Raw genomic sequence first — 22,169 nt, 5'->3', positions numbered from 1 at the left:
TAACTCGGTGAATCTCCTTGTATACAAAACTCAGAGCACTCCTGTGATTATTTTCTCAGGATAACTTCATTAGATAATGGTTTCCATATGAGTCAGCTGACCTGAGAGTACAGAAGGAGCTGGTTTGAAGTGACCAGATGGAGACAGTGGGAGGTCAAGGGGCTCAGAAAGATTCCAGTGAAATATTCCTGGGAAGGGTTGGGGGAGGGTTGGGAGACAAACAGTAATTAAAGAAGGAGGTGAATGGAGTAGAAATTGAAATGCGCGTGAAGAAAGTACAACAAGAATATATGACTGTCTTTAAACCAAACAATATTTTAGCTTATTTAATAAAGAATGCCTACTTCAAACATCATGCTTTTTTGAAGAACTATCTATATGGGATCAAATTGACAATAGCAGCTCGAGAGATTAGATAGGAAGCTTAGCGCGTAGTGAGTTCATGTTAATGGGAGAGGAACAACTCACAGAAAGAGGATGAGAATGGTTGCACAACTCAAAGAATATAGAAATATGTAGAAACTGCTAAATTGGTATATGTTTTGCTGTGTATACTTTCAACTATAAAAAAAAGAAAGAAAGAACATATGACTGACAACACAGTTGAGACTGAAATCTCCACCTCCTGTTCCCAGAGCTACTTCTTATAGCCAAGGCCTCCTGCCATATTCCAGGTATCACCCTCTGTTAGGCATTACTCCTATCTCCCTGAGCAAGCAGATTATAAGCACCTTGAGAATACGGAGCTTTCTAATGGTCCATCTCTGCCTGGCCCAATGCTGGCCATCTCAGGGGTCCATACCTCTCTGTGACTGGCTTATGGCCAATGGGCTGCTGATGAGAGAAAGGACAAGTGGATACTCACTGTCCTCATGAGTCCAGATGAGCTGAGGCGTACTTGGAGGCCCGTCCCCTGGAGTGGTAAAACACAGAACAGATGTGAAGTACGCGGTAAACTTCTTCAGGTTGGTGATGTACCCATGGTGGACGCCATGGAAATCTGGAGCAATGGTGACAAGGGTGACAGCCTCAGGGACGTCCACTGGCCAGGCTAGAAGCTGGGATGGAACAGGGTGAAAAAGAGAACTTTTTAATTACTTAATTTTTTAAAAAAATAATTTATTTTTTGTTGTTGTTCTTGAAAATATACCCAGCAGAACATATAGCAATTCAACAATTTCTGCACATACAGTTCTGTGACATTGATTACAGTCTTCAAGTTGTACAACTGTTCTCACCCTTTTTTTCTGAGTTGTTCCTCCTTCATTAACATAAACTCACCGCCCCCTCAGTTTCCTATCTACTCTTTTGAATTGCTGTTGTCAGCTGGATCCCAGAAAGATAGATCTTAAAAGAGTGCAATGCTCAAGGCAGACATTCTTTACTATTAATTACATTTCTGCACTCTCAGCTCTCTATCAGAATTTTATTCTGGAATGTATATGTCTGCAAAGCACGCAAAATCGTAGTTAAGAAAGTCCAGAATTCCTTCAGCTCAAAATCTGACTAAAATGTTAAGCTTGAGAAGTATCTCACAGATTATGATCTATAAATTTTTTTTATGTATTTTATACATGTATATGTAAATAAAACGTCTACTTTAACTCATTTTGGGATAATGGACAACCCCTCAAACTTTCACCTTCTCTTTACTTAAGCATGTTTCAGAGCATATACATTTTTTAATGGTAAGGAATAAATACAGTACCATCTGTTATTCAACTGAACTAGTGCAATGAAACATAAATACAAATATTTTTCCCACATAGGCATCTATTCTGACTCAAGGAGAAGCTCCTGATTCAATGGGAACAGTCTGAATTATTTATAATTTATACCACATTTGTGTTCTCAAAAACATTTTAGGAGATTGGCTATCGTTTTTAAGAAATAAAATATATCTACATATTCTAAGGAATGTTGTTTTAATATTCTGGCAACATTATGTATGTGTGTGACTAAATTCCTTTGACACAAAATATTACCAGGATTAATTTGATCTGAAAGTTGACATGCTGCAGGACAAAATCTTGTTAATATAGATCAAACCGGCAACTAAGCCATCCAATGAGCGCTCCACTCCTGCCAATGAGAGTTGACAGGAGAGTCAAAAAGGCAAAACCATGTTGGTGGATCAGTATGATTTTCTTTCAAAAAAAGCTTCTGACTTTATCTACCTCTGGGGAAAAAGAAAAGGCAGGGCAAATTTCTAGATTCTTCTTCCTTTCTAGTGAAAAACAAGTGTTTTAGTAAGTTGAATCCAAATGGAAAAAAAATGAACCCACACATCTAGGGAAATAATACCCTTTGGATCTGAAACTACCAGTTGTGTAAGCAAACTGGATGGCATTCATTCTCCATACAGATCTTCCCAGAATTTACCTGCCATTAAGGAAGATTTGTAAATATGCTGTAGGTAGAATTCAGGTAGGCTCCGAAATGTAACCAGAAAAAATTGAGCTCAGAAGTATGATAAAATATACTCTTGGAAACTCCATCCAAGTACATCTGTGAAGGTAATACATTCTGGTAGCAAAGAAAAAAAGGATATCTGTGTCTTTCATTCAGTCCAGGTAAGCACTCTGAGGAGTCCCTTGTTGGTATAAATGGTAAACATATTTGGCTCCTAACCAAAAGGTTGGAGGTTTGAGTTCACCCAGAGGTACCTTGTAAGCAAAGCCTGTTGATCTACTTCCAAAACATCAGCCATTGAAAACCCTGTGGCGCACAGTCTACTCTGACACACATGGGGTTGCCATACAGCAACTGGTTTAGGAATTCTGAATCAACTGGCTCAGTTCTTCAATCAGAAATCTCCATACAGTAGGGAGGGGAAAGAAATAAATACTCCAAATTGATGCAAACATTATTCGAGTGGATCCAGTCCTCTTGACTCTAAGTCTGAGCTCTTCTGAGAAGGTTCCCTCCAGGAAGCAGTGGTTTGTACAAATGATGACTCCAATCAACTGACCTATGTCTCCCACTGGTTACTTTGAAATTAATGGTCTTTCTCTTAGGAAATCAATCTCTTCTGTGTGAACCACCCTTTTGATAACTAATAATATGTGTTTCCGAGCCCATAGAGCTGATAAGACCTTGAATATATAATGAACCTGACAGGGTCAAGACGCTCTACAATGGGTGGTCTTCCCTTTTATATCACAAGATCCATGATATACCCAGACAGTCACCCTAAGAGGCTGTAGACCAAGGCCATGTACCTTGTATCCCTGGTTGATGCCATTGATGAACTGCTGAGGTGGAGGGTTCCACAGGAACCGCACAGTCGTGGAGTTCACCGCTTCGGTCTGCACGTTCTGGGGGGGTGCGGTGGGCACTGTTCCAAGGGAATCATGGTGGAAGACGGCAAAACAAATGGCAGGAGGCACAGTAGAGAGGAGAAAAGAAAAAGAAGCCCTTAGCTGCCACTCACGATTCACAGACAATTACAGCATTGGGAGCAAGTGTGACGAATGTTTCTGGAAGCCAGTAGTGGCATTACAAAGAAAGAGAATTGGGTTATTTCTCATTTTCTGTTGGAAAATTCTTTAACATGTGAGCAGAAAAGAGGCCTGGATCATCTTCTCCTTCCACAAGTGAGCCTTTTCTATGGATCTGAGATTGAAAGCAAATAAAAACTTTCTCTGATTTCTTTTTTCAATTACCCTCTATTTGAAAGCAAGGCAAGCTTTCACCTAGAACCCCCCCCCCCCATTATATACCATTATGTTCCAAGCTAAATTAGCCATAACAAGAAAAACAAACAAAACAAAAAACTATCACCTCCTTCCCTTGTGTATTATTGACCATGGTCACGTTTTTTATCTGTTTGAGGGTGAAATTTCTATTTGTCTGTCACTAGGGGCAAACACTTTTGAATTTTCTAAAGGTTATACATTTCTTCTACTACCCTGTCTGTTGGTTTGTTGTACTGTGGTGGCTTGCATGTTGCTGTGATGCTGGAAGCTATGCCACCAGTATTTAAAATTCCAGCAGGGTCACCCATTTTGGACAGGTTTCAGTGGAGCTTCAAGACTAAGCCACAGTAGAAAGAAAGGCCTGGCGACTGACTTCAAAAATCAGCCAATGAAAAAACCCTATGGATCACAACAGAGCAAGCTGTGATTTGCTGACTTTGACCATGTCATCAGGAGGGATTAATTGTTGGAGAAGGACATCATGTTTGGTGAAGTAGAGGGTGAGGGAAGTCCTTGGTGAGATGAGTTAGCACAATGGCCACAATGATGGACTCAAACATGCTGGCGATTGTGAGGATGACGTAGGACCAGGCAGCATTTCGTTCTGTTGTACAGAAGGTCACCAGTGAGTCAGCATCAACTTTATCTATCTATCTAAGCTCTATTACATACTTGCAAAACATCCTGCTTTCAAGGAATTCACATTGTAGGGGAGATGCTCATGGAATTGTAAATAGGCAAATCACTCTATAAAGCAGTAAACACACAGGGTAGAGCAACTGATTCAGCCATAAGAAGGGATGGAAGGCTTCCAATCGAGACACATTTGGACAAGGTCTAGAAGAAAGAGTAGATCTTTGAAGGGGAAAAGGACTTGAGAAAGGCATTCGCAGCTGGGAATACAGAGTAACCAAAGGCATAGGATTAAGAAAGCCTGGCAAATGGAGAGAAAATGATGAGCATATATGGAGGAAGAAGGGTGGCTAACGAGATGGACAGGACACCTTGGAGATGGCCCACTATGACAAATACGGGTGGTTGAAAATGTACATGGTAGGCAATTGGAAACCAGAAGTTTTTTAAAAAAGGCAGTGATGTCACTTGGGTAGCTTTTTAAGAATGATAACTCCAGTGGTATATAAAGAGGGGACTAGCCCACTGGCAGTACCATTAAACTCTCTGCAGGGTGAAAAGGAAAGTCATGTCTGGCTCTTTGGGAGTTTGCTTCAATAGTGAGGCACAGAAGCCCAAAGGATACTTTGGCTCAGGGTTGAGAAACAAAGACAAGGGTCTACTGGCAGTGAAACACGGTTCTCTTCCTCAAAAGTCCATCTCACAAGCAGAGGTTAAAATAAAAACTTAAAATTCATCTAAACCCTTCAAGCCTACTATTCACATCGTGCTTTCTTTTCTTATCTGCTGTTGACTATGGCTGTGGTGCCCTTTAGTTCCTCTCTCCGTAGGTCACTTGTCCTAATTGCCACTTTCTACCCATCTAGAATTTGTGGATTAAAAATGGCCACAGGGCTTGGCCTACTGGGTAGGATATAGAAAGTTGAAATGAACATCCTATCTACTGAATAAAAAGCTGAATAAACTACAAAATCATAACTTTTCCTGAACCCATCAGAGATCACAGAGGTCAGAGGGAAAAAGAAGTAGCCTGAAATCTAACAAAAGACGGGCGCCACCAAGCAGTAAGGATATGGTCACATGAGACAATGGCAACCATACAACTGAGTAAGAAGAATTCAGCTAAAATTCATAATGAATTGCTAAGGGTTCAGTGTGGACTTGCATGTGACTATAGAACGTTGGGTAGCTACAGACACAGTGGGCTATGCTGTATATATTTGCACCAAAAAATAAGCAAACAGAAAGAACAAGAAAACAAAGACTCAAATTACTATTTTAAAAAAACAAAAAAACATACAGAGGAACAAATAGAATTACACTATCCTTCTCACCAGAAACTAGGCAAGTCAGAAAGTAAGAGAGTAACAATTAGAGTGCTGATAGAAAAATCTGTCCTCCCAGAACTCAGTATCAGTGAAAATATCTTTTAAGCATGGAAGAAAAGTAAATACATTTCAGACAGACAGAAGTTGACAGAATTCATTATCAGAAGACCTGCGCTGCAAGAAATGTTTAAGGAAGTTCTTCAGGCAGAACAAATGTGATACCAGACAGACACCAGACACTTGGACCTACACAAAGAAATGAGGATCTCCACAATGGTTAAAATGAAGGTAATATATTTTTTTCCTTATTTTGATTCACTCTCAAAGATAATTGTCTAAATAGTAACGATTTATTGTGAGTGTATAGCATCTGTAAGATTAAAATGGATGAACAACCAAAATAGTACAAAAGATTACAGAGAAGAATTGGAAGTCTACTGCTATAAGGTTCTTAAATTATATGTCTAGTGTTTTTTAAGGTAAGTTGTAATTAAGTAATGATGCATATTTTAAACTCCAGAACAATACTAAACAAATTTGAAAAAGAGCTATAAATAATAAGGCAAAGTGGAGAAAATGATGTAATCATAAGAATACTCAATTAATCCAAAGGCAAGAAGGCAAAAAAGAAGGAAAAAAGAGATGGTACAGATAGAAAACAACTAACAAGATGATAGATTTTAATCCCATTGTACCAATAATTAACATTAAGTGTAAATGGTTTAAACATATTAATAAAAGACAGTGATTGTGGGTTGGATGAAGAAGCAAGGCCCAACTATTTGGTGCCTAAAAGAATTCTACTTAAAACATGAAAACATAAAGAGCTTAAAAGTCAAAGAATGGAAAAAATATACCATACAAACACTAATCAAATACGACTTAGGCAATTCCTACTAAATTAGTGGCTTCTACTTTTTATTTCTTGTGCCCTTTCTTCTGGGAGCCCTGAGCTACCACATAAGAAGTCCAACAACCCTGGACTACCATGCTGGAGAGGCCATGTGCAGGCGAGCCACTGACAGTCTAGGTAAGCCGAGCCCGAGAGTCTCTCTGCCGAGGTTATCAATGTGTGAATGAAGCCATCACCACCACCCCCATCACCAGATCTGCCCATCTGCCACCTGAGTGATTGATACCTTGTGGCATAAGAAATCACCCACCCAAGCCCTGCTCAGATTCCTGACCCACAAAATCATGGGTATATGGAAAGTATCAAAGTATGAAGTAATAAAATGGTTGTTGTTTTAGACCTCGAAGTTTTGGGGTAGTTGGCTATGCAGTGATAGATAACCAGAGCATTATCTACCAAAAGGAAGAAAGAAAAAGGTGAGAAACGGGAGAAGGAAAGAAAAGGAAGAGGAAATAAAAAAAAAATACCAAGAGCAATTGGGAAGACTAAAAAATGTCTGGATTTTTTTTTTTTTCTCTTAAAAACCACATTATCAAGGATTGAGGAATGAATCTCCTTCTTAGTTCTTAGTTCTGGGGTTCCATGAGTCCCATTTACTGACCTTGGAATTCTATAATATTTCTCATCAAATGTTGTTAAATTTTCTAAAACAAGACCACACCCATCATATACTAAAAAACAATTGAATTTTGCATGTTTTAAATCAGCAGTAATTTTCTTAATGCCCATTCCTTTCTCAAAGACTTGGCACTATCTCCCTTTCCTGCAGTTTTAAGAGGACATCTGTACCCTTGCTTTGCTTTGCGGCAACATGGTATTCATGTTGAGAGTGTGCTCTTTCCTGGTTCTGGTCCTTCTACTGTGGTCTCAGAGAAACGAACAGCAGCAATGTATGAAAGTCTCTGGCCAACTTGCACTCATCCCAGCTGACAAAGCTAAGAAGGCAGTTCCCCCTCCCCTCTTATTATAGGAGATCACACAATTTCAGTCTGTAGTCCGACCCTTTTGCACACATCCTCCATCCCAAAAGTCACAAAAGGAAGCCACAAAGTCCCCAGGGCCTCTCTCTCACCAACCCTGGCCTTTATTAAAAAAAAAACACCAATTCTTCTCAGCCCTCTTCTATTCCTAGTCTCCCGCTTCCTCTTCTTCCTAATTACTGTCATCAGAAGTGACTCACAATTCGTGGACAATGGGATTAAAAATTCTCTCTAGTGAGAAAAAGGCCTACTGCTAGTAAATCCTTCTTGACAATGTTTCCCCCCCCAAAAAAGAGTGGTTATAGCTGGGGAGATCTTAATTATTGAGGGTTACATCTCCCAGCCCCTTCTGAAGGAGAATGCAGGGGCCTAGTCTCTAAGATACAATTACAGTGCAGAGAAGGAAAGGCCCAAATGTGTTCTGAGTTTGGTTTCAGCAGTATTCACACAGGTTCTGAGTTGGAGCTGTGGTATCCTGCTGCCTCAGAATAAGGCCCCAGGGGACGTTTTTCTCCCCAGATAATTAGCACTTAAAGTGTTATCCTTTCCTGCCCCAAACTGCAGGTCTTGAAGCAGTCTGCTGAAGTAACAGGTGCTATGCTCTTTTCTGGTTTCCATTCCTCAGAAGAAATCCGTTTTTACTAGAAAATTCTGCCAGCACTGACCCGAGTAGATATCGGTCTTAAAATTTGACACAGCTGAGACCTATCCAACACTGTCTCCCTTCTCACAGCAAAGGGCGAGGAGCAGTTTCATGAAGCACCAGAACACATGGGACATGCACAACATGGTTAGCTGAGAAAAAAAAAAAAATCCAGGAGAGCCGGGTGTTGCTGGTTATGGGGATGTTTCCAACCAGGATAAACAATGGCTGTGTCTCGCATCTGAAGAGGAGACTTCTTGGAGGGGCAAGGAGCAGACAGGGCCAGGCAGGATGCCCCCATCCATGTGCCTCAGTGGGTTTCGTATAAGCCAGGAAATACTGATGTTGGTCAGTTTTTCATAGCGGTGAACCCTTCAGTGGTAGAATTCCCGTCTTCAGTGCAGGAGACCTGGGTTTGATTTCCAGCCAATACACCTCATGCACGGCCACCACCTGTCTGTCAGTGGAGGCTTGTGTGTCGCTGTGATGCTGAACAGGTTTCAGTGGCCTAGGAAGCAAAGCCTGGCAACTTACTCATGAAAATCAGCCAGCGAAAACCCTATGAAGCACAATAGTCCAATCTCCACCAGATCATAGGGATGGTGCATGACCAGGCAGCACTTGGTTCCATTGTGCATGGGGCTGCCATGAGTCAGGGCCAACTTGAGCGTAGCTAACAACAACAACAACAAACAGTTGTTTCCAATCACTCAAAAACTTACAACTGTTGAAATTAGATTTACAAATCATACAAATGGACCCTTCTGCAAACATTCTAAGTTCAGTAATTATTATGCACTTGGGAGGATCTGCCCTTTCCAACACTTACTCTGACCCGTCCCATGAGCTAAGTTTGACCTTATTTCAAGTTGCTTATCACCAGCGAATTTTTTTGTTCAATGTGTAGGGGTAAAGTACTTGATTTTTCTTTCAGTTAATTTGCTAGCATTTTCACACTCATTTTCAACTAGTCATATACAGATGTCATATATGATTGAGGTTACGATTATTATTTGGTATTAGGTGTTCCCCTTGCTTGCCAAAAGTAAAGAAGACTTAAAGTACTTACTGATGAAGATCAAAGACTACAGACTTCAGTACGGATTACACCTCAACAAAAAGAAAAGAAAAATCCTCACAACTGGACCAATAATCAACATCATGATAAATGAAGAAAAGACTGAAGCTGTCAAGGGTTTCATTTTACATAGATCCACAATCAACGCCCATGGAAGAAGCAGTCAAGAAATCAAGGGACTCATTGCATCGGGCAAACCTGCTGCCATGGTATTTTCAGGTGCCTCTTTTCATATGCATGCAAAAGCTGGACAATGAAAAACAAAGACCAAAGAAGAATTGATGTCTTTGAATTACAGTGTTGGTGAAGAATACTGAATGTACCATGGACTGCCAAAACAACGAACAAATCTGGTTTGGAAGAAGTACTGCCAGAATGCTTCTTGGAAGCGAGGATGGTCGAGACTTCATCTCACCTATTTTGGACATGTTATCAGGAGGGACTGGTCCCTGGCGAAGGACATCATGCTTGGTAAAGTAGAGGGTCAGTGAAAAAGAGGAAGACCCTCAAGGAGATGGACTGACACAGTGGCTACAACAAGGGGCTCAAACATAGCAACGATTGTGAGGATGGTGCAGGACCAGGCAGTGTTTCATTCTGTTGTACATAGGGTCACTATGAGAAGAAACCCACTCAAAGACATCTTAGACAACAACAACAATGGGTGTTTTCCAATAAAACGAAAACCATTTTTATACTTCTTTGTGTCTCCCTCCCCTCCTTCCTGGCTAAAAAAAAACTGACGTAAATTCAGCAAGATTTGATTCTTGATGGAATTTCAAAATGAATCATGAATATTTTGGATCAGAGATTACATTATTAATATTTACATGTCATGTGTTTTTCAGAATTTTAATTAATTAAAAAAAACCCAAATGTGTCCATATGGTCTATTTTGCTGACTGTATGCTTTTTTTTTTTTTTTAATTTTTGACCTGATTTATTTATAAACATTTTTAATAATGTATATAACAAATTTTTTGAAAAGTCCGTTTCTGAAGCCATTAGGGCCTGTTGGTGTTGTGTGCTGTTGAGTTGATTTCGGCTCACAGCGACCCTGTAGGATAGAGTAGAACTGTCCCATAGGGTTTCCAAGGCTGTAACCTTTATAGGAGTAGTTTGTAACATCTTTCTCTGGGGGAGTGGCTGGTGGGTTGGAATTCCAGCCCTTTCCGTTAGTAGCCAAGTACTTAACCACTGCACATCAGAGCTCCTTAAATTATCTAAGTGAAAAGAAATAAACAAACAAACAAAAAACCCCAAATCCATTGTGATCGAGTAGATTCTGACTCTTAAGGACTGTCTTAGTCATCTAGTGCTGCTATAACAGAAATACCACAAGTGGATGGCTTTAACAAAGAGAAGTTTATTTTTTCATAGTCCAGTAGGCTAGAAGTTCGAATTCAGGGCGTCAGCTCCAGGGTAAGCCTTTCTCTCTCTGTCAGCTCTGGAGGAAGGTCCTTCTCATCAATATTCCCCTGGTCTAGCAGCTTCTCCGTGCAGGAACCCCAGGTCCAAAGGACGTGCTCTGCTCCCAGTGCTTCTTTCTTGGTGGTATGAGGTCCCCAACTCTCTGCTTGCTTCCCTTTCCTTTTCTCTCTTGCAGGCCACACCCCTGGGAAACTCCCTTTACATCGGATCAGGGATGTGACCTCAGCATGGGTGTTACATTCCACCCTAATCCTCTTTAACCACAGGCAGAGGTTATGATTTGTAACACATAGGAAAGTCACAAAATGGAGGACAACCACACAATACTGGGAATCACGGCCTAACTAAGTTTACACGTATTTTTGGAGCAAACAATTCAATGCATGAGAAGGACCCTATAGGGAAGAGTAGGAATGCACCACAGGGTTTCTAAGTCTGCAATCTTTATGTAAGCTGACTGCCACATCTTCTTTCCAAGAAGTGGTTGAAGTGGGTTCGAACTGCTGACCTTTCAGTTAGTAGCCAAGTGCTTAACCACTGAATCACCAGGGCTCCTTCATTATTAAGGCCTACAGTGCACTTTATGGACTTTCTATTTAAATCAATAAATGTTTATTAAATTCTTTATGTCAATATTATTAATACTGTTATATATTTATAGAGATGTAGCCTCTCACCATAATGAACAACTTCTGGATTAAAGGGAAGTCATCAGGTAAACCAAGTTAGAATAGTAAAATCATTTTCTACTCAGGAAATATGATGAGTGTAGTTTCAAATTCAGGTTCGTGTGTTCCCACAGTCTTTCTCTCTTTCAGCCTAAATGTCTTGTTTGATGGAACAGGAATCAGACAAAGCCAGGTGAATTATGCCAGCGCCTTTCCCTGAAGCATCCATCTTACACAGAAAAGGACTGGAACTTGTAAGCTTGTCTGCAGGTGCAAAATAAGAAACACAGGTATTCGTGGTTTTGTTTACTTACAATTGTCTCACGTGGAGTACAGGAAGCCAGTGGTAATGCCCTGTGTTGAATCGCTAACACCAAAACCAAAATCCCTTCTGCAATCGCTCCATCCCTCATTTGCCAGGCTGCACAGAAACCGTCGGCGATTTGTTCGGGCCCAGTGAAGCAACAGGACGGTTGCCACTTTTAAGTAAGACTGTTAGAAGATGTACAAATGGTCTGCCAAGTGACCCAGAGACAAACTCGGTCCAGAAGATGATGAAATCAAAGGAGTTTTCATCGTAGATTGATGAGTGCTGGTGTTAGTAACTGCATTTGGTAGATAGCATTAGGTTGAATTCCCCAAAAGACAGGCGTATTTATGTTACAGACGTATTCCTGTCTTAGGCTGGTTTCCTGGAAGCAGACTGTGGCGACGGAGGGATGCAGACATAAGCTTTACTGGTTCCAGCAGACACACCTGTAAGACCTGAGGAGGCCGGGACAGGGCAGGCAGAGAAGCTGCCCACAACGTGGCTGCAACTGAGGCCTCAGTTGGTCCTACAGGGCGCTCTGGAACAGTGCTGTTCTTTCAAGTTGTCCCAAATGGAGGCATGTCCAAATGGAGGCATGTCCAAATGGAGGACAGCCCCAAATGGAGGACAGCCTGGGGGGCAATGTTCCCTTGGCTGTGGAGAATTCCCTGTGAAGGTCACAGTTGTGGCCCTTCAGCAAGTGGTTTTCCAGCATGGTGGATGGGTGCACAGTTGTGCAAAACTGATTAGATCAGGGAGCAACGGAATTCACTACATATAATACAATCCACCAGGAATGAAAGTGTCAAAGCCAAAGGAATAGTTTGGAATAAGTAAGCCACTGTTGTTAGCTATCATCCAGTTGGCCCTTGACTCAAACACAATAGGCTCAGACCACTGTGATCCATAGGGATTCACGGGCTGATTTTCAGGAGTAGACCACCAGGCCTCTCTTGCTAGTTCATCATAGATTGGAAGCTCTGCTGAAACCTATTCAGCATCATTACAACATGCAAGCCTCCACCGACAGACAGGTGGCGGCGGCACATGAGGTGCGACGGCGGGGAATTGAATCTGAGTCTTCTGCACGGGAGGCAAGAATCCTACTACTGAGCCACTGTTGTCCTCAAGTAAACTATTAAGAGAACAAATTTATAAGTTTTGTATACCAGTGCTGACAGGAAGGTGTAAAGGTTTTATAGCAAGAGTTTAATCTGAAAAGTCAGAGATTCAAGGAATGCATTGTTTTATTCACAGAGGTCTCATATATAAAAAGGTGGCCTATAGATGGAATTCCTCATTAAATGATGTTTATCAAAATGGTAAATCTAATAAAATCCAAGACAACACAGTCCTACGTGGTTTTGGCTTCGTGTTAGAAATGGAATCAGAATTCTGCTTTTGACTGTTCTCAAATTGAAGCGTATTTGCTATCCAAGGGAAGAGTTTTGCAAGAGTTTGTGAGCTGAACAAAAAATTACTATTATCATTATTGTTATTTTTGGCAAATGGTTGTTACTCTGAAGACATGCTGAAGGGTGGTTATCGGCATCAAACGTAGCTTACTTAACTGACATTTTTGAGCACCTGAATGAATGCAGAGATAACTACAAGGACCCTGTAAAAGGATATCAACATGTATGTGGAAGATGCATGAATTCAAAGCAAAAATCCAACTTTGTTATGGAGTTAAAAATTATTCACCAATAACAGGTAATCAATTTTCCAATTCTAAAGGAATCAGTCTTTGAACCCGAAAGAAGAATTACTAAGACCTTTTTATTAAGAGCGATGTCTGTGTAGGCTTACAGAAATGCCCATCAATTTGAAATACTTGATATGCAAAACATTTGGTTGGCTTCCATTATATTTGGTATGGAATCCAAACATTTTATTGGGTTGGATTCCATTCACATCATCACAAAAACAACTTTCAGAATTACATTTGTCAAAGAAATAAAAGAAAGAGCTGTTAACCTAAAGAAACATTGTGCCCTTAAAGTACAATTTAAAGAGATTGAATTATCTGAATTCTGGTTAATGGCAAGAAAGAAATTTCTCGACTGAAGAAAAAGCAATAAAGAATCTTCTGGCATTGGTGACCACCTACTTTTGGAAACACTTTCTTGTCAATGGTGGCTTTCAAAGATTTGGAGAGGATATTGTTAAAAGCCTTGATGGAATCTGAATGGAGCCATTTCAAGCATAAAACCAGTCATTAAAAAAGTTCTGTTCATCGATGCAAGCTCAACTGTTTCACTAAAATTCTTGAAAAGATTTTTTACTTAGAAGTTTTATACATATTCAGTATTTAATAGTTTCCCTCGCATCCTCCAAAGGTGACCATGGACTGAAACATACTTGAAGTGTTTTAATCCATTGCAGTTATTATTGATTTTCAAATTTCCTCATCTTTAACTAGTGAGTGCCTCGTCAATTGGCACCTGAGTCTTTTTGGCAAGCTCTCATTAGTCTTTGATAGCTTCTTTGGTTTTTGGAATGACAAGATATACCTGCTCCAGGGCTGGAATCATCCATTTATCCAAGACAGCTGGTTGATTTTAGTGGTTAGTGCGAAGCTCAGTGCTACTGGGTTGGTTCTGATTTCTAGGTCTTCTTAAAGAAAATCGTTTTTTTTTTTTTTAAAGATAAAATCATCATACTCCCAATTCAAACTTAGGGTTTCACCTTTACTGAAAATCTCAGTTCCCAATAACATCAACATATTTACTTTATTCCACAATACTCATAAAATTGTCTTACAAAACAGAACTTTCACTACCACCAACACCATGACTGATGAAAATAGTTTAAGACCTTTTGGGCTTGGGGGTGGAGGGAAGTTCTTTTTGTCCTTAGAGTTTACCCTAATGGAATGTGCAAAGCACTGTTTTAAAGTCACGTGAAATAGCTACTTTCTGTAGGGCTCTGCCACCAACTCAGGAGATGGTTGTGTTCATTTGCTTCATTTTACCTTCAGTTTTGAAGTATTTATTTGTTTAATGTTTTAAATTTAACTTGGTTTTATGAATAGGTGACATATATTTACAAGGTTCCAAAGTCAGTTCTACAAAGCGTATTCTGGGAAGTCTACCTCCCTTTTCCGATAGCTATTGCTAGAGGAATATTCCGCATTCTTCCTTATAGCTATATATACTCCACTGGGCGGACGCATTGGTTTATTCCACGGTCCTTAACTGACCGACATATTGGCAGATTCCTGTGTTCTGCTACCACCCGTCTCTCAGTAGAGGCTTGCATATTGCTGTTATGCTAAACAGGTTTCAGTGGAGCTTCCAGACTGTGATGGACTAGGGAGAAAAAGTGCTGGTGAATCTATTTCTGAAAACCAGCCAAAGAAAATCCTACGGATGACAATGGTCCAGTCCACAACTGATCATGGGGATGGCACAGGACCAGGCAGTGTTTTATTCCATTGTGCATATGGTCACCATGAGTTGGGGCCAAGTCAAGAGCAACAAGCAACAACAACATTATCTATGGAATAGACTGTCGATGTAGAATTTGTGTGTCAAAAAAAAAAAAAAACTAAAATATCAAACCCATTGCTGTTGATTCAATTCCAACACACAATGATCCTACAGGTCAGAGCAGAACTTCCCCATAGGGTTTCCAAGGCTGTAATCTTTACAGAAGCAGACTGCCACATCTTTCTCCCACGGAGTCGCTGGTGGGTTTGAACCACTGATACTTTGGTTAGCAGCCAAGCGCTTAACCATTTTGTTACCAAGGCTCCTCTTGGTGTGTCAAAGGGTATTGTTAATTTAGCTAATTACTACTAAATCCTCCTCCATTAGTGGTTGTATCACTGTTTCTTTTAAATGAAAAATAATTAGAAATGTTTTAAAATGCTAAAGATATTTTCATTTTGAAATATTTCAAATTTATAGAGGATTTGAAATAGTACAAAGATAAAAAAAAAAAACACATTTGAGAGTAAACTACCAACACGATCCCTATCATCCCAAATACTGTAGTATGTAATTCCTACAAATGAGGACATTTACCCACCAAACTACAATAGAGCCATCAAAATCAGGAGACTAACACGGATACATTATTGCTATCTAATCTACAGTCTCTCCTATTTTCCCAATAATGTTTTTTTGTAGCAATAAGATCCAATCCAGATCATTTGTTGTATTTAGTTATCATGTCTCTTTAGTCTCCAATCTGGGACAGCTCCTTAGTTCTTCCTTGGCTTCATGACCTGGACATTTGGGAACATTACAGGTCAGTTTATTATAGTATTCCCTTCAGTTTGAGTGTGGCTGATGTTTCTGCTTGATTAGATTCAGGCTAAGCATCTTAGGCAGGGATATCAGTGAGGTGATGGCCTTCTCATCACCTTTGCATTCTATCTGTTGGTACATGATTTTTATTTGTCACACCATTTCTGATGTTAATTTTAATCACTAGCTGCCAGCTTTCTCTAAAGTTATTTTTTTCCTTTGTAATTAATACATATTTTGTGAGGAAGTACTCTGAGACTATGTAATATTATTTTCCTCATCAAACTTTCTCCTACTAATTTTGGCATCCATTGATTTTTTGATTGAATTAATAAGAGGTTTTATCATGTTGCATTCCCACTGGCAATGAATGAGAATGCCTGTTTCCCCAGAGCCTCATCATAAACTGTATTGTCAAACTTTTGAATTTTGGCCAAACTGATAGATGACAAATAGTGTCTCTATGTAACTTTACTTTGTATTTCTCTTATTATGAGCAACGTTGAGCATCTTTTCACGTGGTTAAAAAAAAAAAAAATTTTTTTTTTTTTTAATTGGGCCACTAAATGTCTTCTGTTAGTTCTCTTTTCATATTTCTTCTCCATTTTTCTTTTGGTTGTTGGACTTTTTCTTCTCTATTTTAGAAGCCCTTAATAAAGTGATGGAGCCCTGGTGGCACAGAGGTTAAAAGTTCAGCTGCTAACCAAAAGGTTGACAGTTTGAATTCATCAGCCCCTCCTTGGAAACCCTATGGGGTAGTTCTACTCTTGTCCTACAGGGTCGCTATGAGTCAGAATCAATTCAATGGCAGTTTTTTTTTTTTTTTTTAATGTAGAGATATTAACCATTTGGGATAAAAGTTACAAATATTTCCCACAATTTGCCAATTGTCTTTTCTTCCTTCGCTCATCATATATTTTTTGCATATACAATATATATGTATACATATATACATGCATATATACATGGAGATATATGTATATACACACACACATACATAACCTGTTGCTGTCAAGACGATTCTGACTCATACCGACCCTATAGGACAGAGTAGAACTGCCCCACAGGTTTTCCAAAGAGTGGCTCGTGGATTCAAACTGCTGACTTTTTGGTTAGCAGCCGAGCTCTTAACCACTGAACCACCAGGGCTTCACACACACACACACACACACACACACACACATACATACACACACACACATATATTTAAATAAAAAAACAAAACATTGTTGCCGAGTCTATTCCAAGTCATAGTGACCCTACAGGACAGAGTAGAACTGCCCCAGAGGGTCTAAGGAGAGGCTGGTGAATTCACACTGCCTACCTTTTGGTTAGGAGCCTGAGTTCTTTGCCACTGCACTACCAGGGCTCCATATACATGTGTGTATATATACGTATTTAAGTAATCAAACTTATCTTCTAATTTATTGCTTCTAGATTTTGAGTCACAGAGAAGTTTTTCCTACTTCCAGATTATAGAGAATTCACTAATATTTTCTTCTAGTACTTGTATGGTTTCATTTTTTTTTTTTATTGAAATATACCTTGTATATGGTATGAGGAATGGATCCAGTTTTATGTTTTTCCACATATACATCTACTTATTCAAATAGTGTTTATCAAAAAAATCCATCTTTATTCACAGATTGGAGATGCCACCTTTATCTTATGCAAAATTGCCATATGTGAGTGGGTCCATTTTCCATTCTATTCTGATTAATTGGTCTATCCATGAAGCAATTCCATACTGTTTTAACTGTACAGCTTTATAATACATTTTAGTACCTAAAGGACCAGCCCTCCCTCATTGTTTTGTCTGTCAGGGTCTTCCTGGCTATGCTCACTTCTTTGCTCTTACAAATAAACTCTAAATTAACTTTCCTAGCTCCAGACGGGAAAAAAAAAAAAAAGGTAGTATTTTTATAGAAATCATATGACATTTGTAAGTTAACACAGGGAACACTGACATCATTGTGCAGTTGAGTTTCCTTATTCAAGAATGTGGTATTTCTATTCATTTGTTCAAGTTTACTTTTAGGAATTTCAGGAATGTTAAGAATTTCCTCCATAGGTTTTGGCTATTACAGTTTAACCTCTGGTTTCCTTTTGTTCTTTTAAAATTCCATTCCATTCCATTTTTTTCTGTTCTATTTCTTTCTATTCTATTTTATGTGAGCCTGCTATGCTAAATGGGATCTTTTCTCTGGCTGTAATTTCTAGCTATGTTTTATCTGCACTTATAAAATGCCTTGGCTTTTATATACTGATTTTATACCTTGCTAGTTTGCTAAACTGTCTTATGTTTATAGTAGCTGTTTCATTGGTTCTTTTGGATTTTCCAGATCTCATGTCTTATCTGAGGGAAACCCTGGTGGCTTAGTGGTTAAGTGCTATGGCTGCTAATCAAAAGGTCGACAGTTCGAATCCACCAGGCGCTCCTTGGATACTCTATGGAGTGGTTCTACTCTGTCCTATAGGGTCGCTATAAATCAGAATAGACTTGACAGCAACCAACGGGTTAACATCAATGGTTTCAGTCTTATCTGCAAATAGATAAATCAAAAATAGTTTACCCACTTCCTTTTCAGGCCTTATGCCTCTGATAGTTACCTCCTGACTACTGCTTTGGCTAATGTGTGGGCAGCCTTACTGTTCCTCCTTTAGCAGGAAAGCCTATAGTGTTCCCCTATCTAATAAGTGGAGAAAACTGATTTTTGGGTTCAGGTACATACAGTTTACCACTTTGAGGAAATATGTACAAATTCTTATTTTATTATATGTCTCTACTATGGAGGGATATTAAATATGGGCAAATGTCAAATCTGCTTTCTGGGAGTAAACCCCATTTGGACATGATCTATTATTTTTTTAATGTGCTGTTGAATTTTAATAATTTTTAGCATTTTCGTTCCAATAGCTATAAAGTAAGATTAGATGTAACTTTCTTCTTGGATGCGATCTTTACATTCTTTGGATTTGTTTGAGGGTTTTTTGTTTGTTTTTTGTGGCCTAAGATATGATAAAATTTCATCAAAGTTCCCTGTATCCTTGTAAAGAAGGCCATTCTCTACCCCAAGGTTCAGAGTTGGGCACATATCTATGATCCTTACTTACTTATTATGCTGTTTAGGTATTCTAGACTTTTACTGATTTTACTTTGTGTCTTCTTCACCTGGCATGTATCAAGAGAGGTGTGTTAGAGACTCCTTTCATTAGTCTTTCTTTTTTCTTTGCATCTCCTATGGTGTCTGCTTCGACAAAGTTGCATCCTAGGTGTATAAGTGATAATCGTGATTTCTCCATTGTAAACTGTAGCTCATAGAGCCAGATTTTGCTTTGTTAGCCAATTTTGAAAATATTTTTACTTTTATAGGTGAATTAAGTTGATTACATTTATTGATGCAATTAAGTTTGGCTTAGTTCTTTCACTCTGTGTGTGTGTATATATACATATACATATGCTTATGGATATATATAAGGAGCCCTACTGGTGCAGTGGTTAAAGTACTCAGCTACTAACCAAAAGGTTGGCGGTTTGAATCCATCAGCTACTTCATGGGAGAAAGATGTCCTGATCTGCTCCTGTAAAGATTACAGCATCGGAAACTCTATGGGGCAGTTCTACTTTGTCCAATAGGCCCATTATGAACTGGAATTGACTCGACGACAATGGGTATGGAGATATATATATATTTTTATATATATGCTTCACTATGTAATCTATTTGCTCTCAGTTTTGATACATATTTTGGCATTGAGGAAAGTTTGTATTTTTATTTTAATGTTCATATGTTATTATTAATCAACATAATATATTAAAATTAATATTAAAATTTTTTTACTAGCAATATATTAATAATCAGTAGTATATATACTTATATACACTATATAATATATACTAATATAATATATAATTAATATGTTATACTGCAATATATAACATCTCAATATATTATATACATGTGTGTATAGATATATATTATGTATGTGTGTATATATACACACACAATATATATACATACATAATGTATATTATTATGTATTATATACATACATATTATTATGTATATACATATTATGTGTGTGTGTATATAGATATATATACACACACATAGATTATATATATATGTTATTATGTACCGGAGCCCTGAGAGTACAATGGTTAAGTGTTTGGCAGTTCGAACCCACCAGCTGCCTGAGAGAAGTGAAGACCTGGAGATCTGCTCCCGTAAAGACTACATCCTTGGAAACCTTAAGGGGCAATTCTACTCTGTCCTATAGGGTCACTATGAGTTGGAATCGACTCGACAGCATACAACAACATTATTATGTGTGTGTGTGTGTGTGTGTGTGTGTATATATGTGTGTGTGTATATATATATATAAACACACTAATATGTTTATATAGATCCTTAGTCCTCTTTTTTTTTAGTACAATCTATTAGTTGCCTACTATGAGCAATATTGTAATTAGCTAGTAAACTTTCCTTTTCCTTTCCTCCCTGGAAACACTGATATAAAGCTATAAACTAATGATGATACAGTAAAACTTTCTAGCTCAATTTATAAATGTTATTATAATTTACTGGAAGACTTCTTAACTTAGCTCCAAATTTTTATTTACATACAGAGAAGCCAATTTTATCTCTGATCATAGTATGTATATATGTTTATGTATATGTATTCATGTATGTGTGTGTACGTGCATAGGTGCCTACTGCTATAAGCCAGATCCTATCTTTGTGTTTCTGTAATGAATCTAGGTTTAAGATCCCTTCTTCAAAGAGCTCAGAGTCTAGTGGGGGAAGCAGACATTTACAATTCTATATAATAAGTGCTACAATGAAGGCCAACATGGATTTCCTTAAAGAAGGTCCCAGGGAGGACAGAGTTCTTGAGTGAAACCTTTAAGTATAAGAAGGAGTTCACGGTTGCCCTCCCTACAACTTGACAGCATGCTCCTCCTCTCCATCCTGTATTTCCCATGTCCATTCGACCAGCTCCTGTTCCCTTCTGCCTTTTCATCTTGCCTCCAGGCAGGAGGTGACCATTTAGTCTCATGTATCTTGAGCAAAAAAGTACATCTTTACCAGTATCATTTTATGTCTTATAGTCCAGTCTAATTTTAGTCTGAAGAGTTGGCTTCGGGCATGGTTTTAGTTCTGCACTAACAGAGATTCTGGGAGCCGTTTCTTCTGGGGTTCCTCCAGTCTCAGTCAGACCATTAAGTCTGGTCTTTTTACTAGAATTTGAGTTCTGCACCTTACTTTTCTCCCACTCCATCAGGGACTCTCTGTTGTGTTCGCTGTCAGAGTGGTCATTGGTGGTAACCAGGCACCATCTAGTTCTTCTGCTCTCGGGCTGATGGAGTCTCTGCTTTACGTGGCCCTTTCTGTCTCTTGGACTCATATTTTTCTTATATCTTTGGTATTTTTCATTCTCCTTTGCTCCAGGTAGGTTAGGACCAATTGATGCATCTTAGATGGACCCTCGCTAGCTTTTAAGACCCCAGACACCACTCACCAGTGGGATGCAGAACATTTTCTTAATGAACTTTGTTATGCCAATTGACCTAGATGTCCCCTGAAACCATGGTCCCCGGACCACCGTCCCTGCTACTCTGTCCCTTGAAGTGTTTGGTTATATTTAGGAAGCTTCTTAGCTTTTGGTTTAGTCCAGTTGTGCAAGGTTCCCCTGTATTGTGTGTTGTCCTTCCCATCACCTAAAATAATTCTTAACTCCTACCTAGTGAATACTCCTCCCCCTCCCTCCCCACCCTCATAACCTTCAAAGAATGTTTTCTTCTGCGTTTAAACCTTTTCCTGAGTTCTTATAACAGTGGTCTCATACAATATTTGTCCTCTTGGCAGCTAATTTCACTCAGCATAATGCCTTCCAGATTCCTCCATGTTATGAGATGTTTCGAGGATTCATCATTGTTCTTTATCATTGTGTAGTATTCTATTGCGTCAATATACCATAATTTGTTTATCCATTCATCCACTGATGGGCACCTAGGTTGTTTTCTTCTTTTTGCTATTGCGAACACCGCTGCAATGAAAATGGGTGTGCATATATCTATTCCTGTGAGAGTTCTATTGCTCTAGGATATATTGCAAGGAATGAGATTGCTGGATGGTATGGCAGTTCTATTTCTAGGTTTTTAAGGAAGCACCAAATTGATTTCTAAAGTGGTTGTACCATTTTATATTCCCAACAGCAGTATATAAGTGT

At 39.0% G+C, this 22,169-nt stretch overlaps 1 protein-coding gene across 5 annotated transcripts in view; it reads right to left on the bottom strand.

Annotated features, from left to right (window-relative positions):
- SDK1 (sidekick cell adhesion molecule 1) overlaps positions 1–22,169 on the bottom strand; it is a 1,136,389-nt gene that overhangs the window by 246,907 nt on the left and 867,313 nt on the right. For all 5 annotated transcript variants that reach the window (XM_049902716.1, XM_049902719.1, XM_049902717.1 and 2 more), the window contains 2 exons: positions 3,222–3,337; positions 866–1,058 (listed from right to left, as the gene is read on the bottom strand). In XM_049902716.1, the coding sequence (XP_049758673.1) occupies positions 866–1,058; positions 3,222–3,337 (309 nt within the window). The remainder of the gene's footprint in view (positions 1–865; positions 1,059–3,221; positions 3,338–22,169) is intronic.

The sequence above is a fragment of the Elephas maximus genome, chromosome 12, assembly GCF_024166365.1.
Source record: "Elephas maximus indicus isolate mEleMax1 chromosome 12, mEleMax1 primary haplotype, whole genome shotgun sequence".
Taxonomy (NCBI): Eukaryota; Metazoa; Chordata; class Mammalia; order Proboscidea; family Elephantidae; genus Elephas; species Elephas maximus.
Note: the sequence above shows the minus strand (reverse complement) of the source record. Positions and strands in the feature narration are given on the sequence as shown.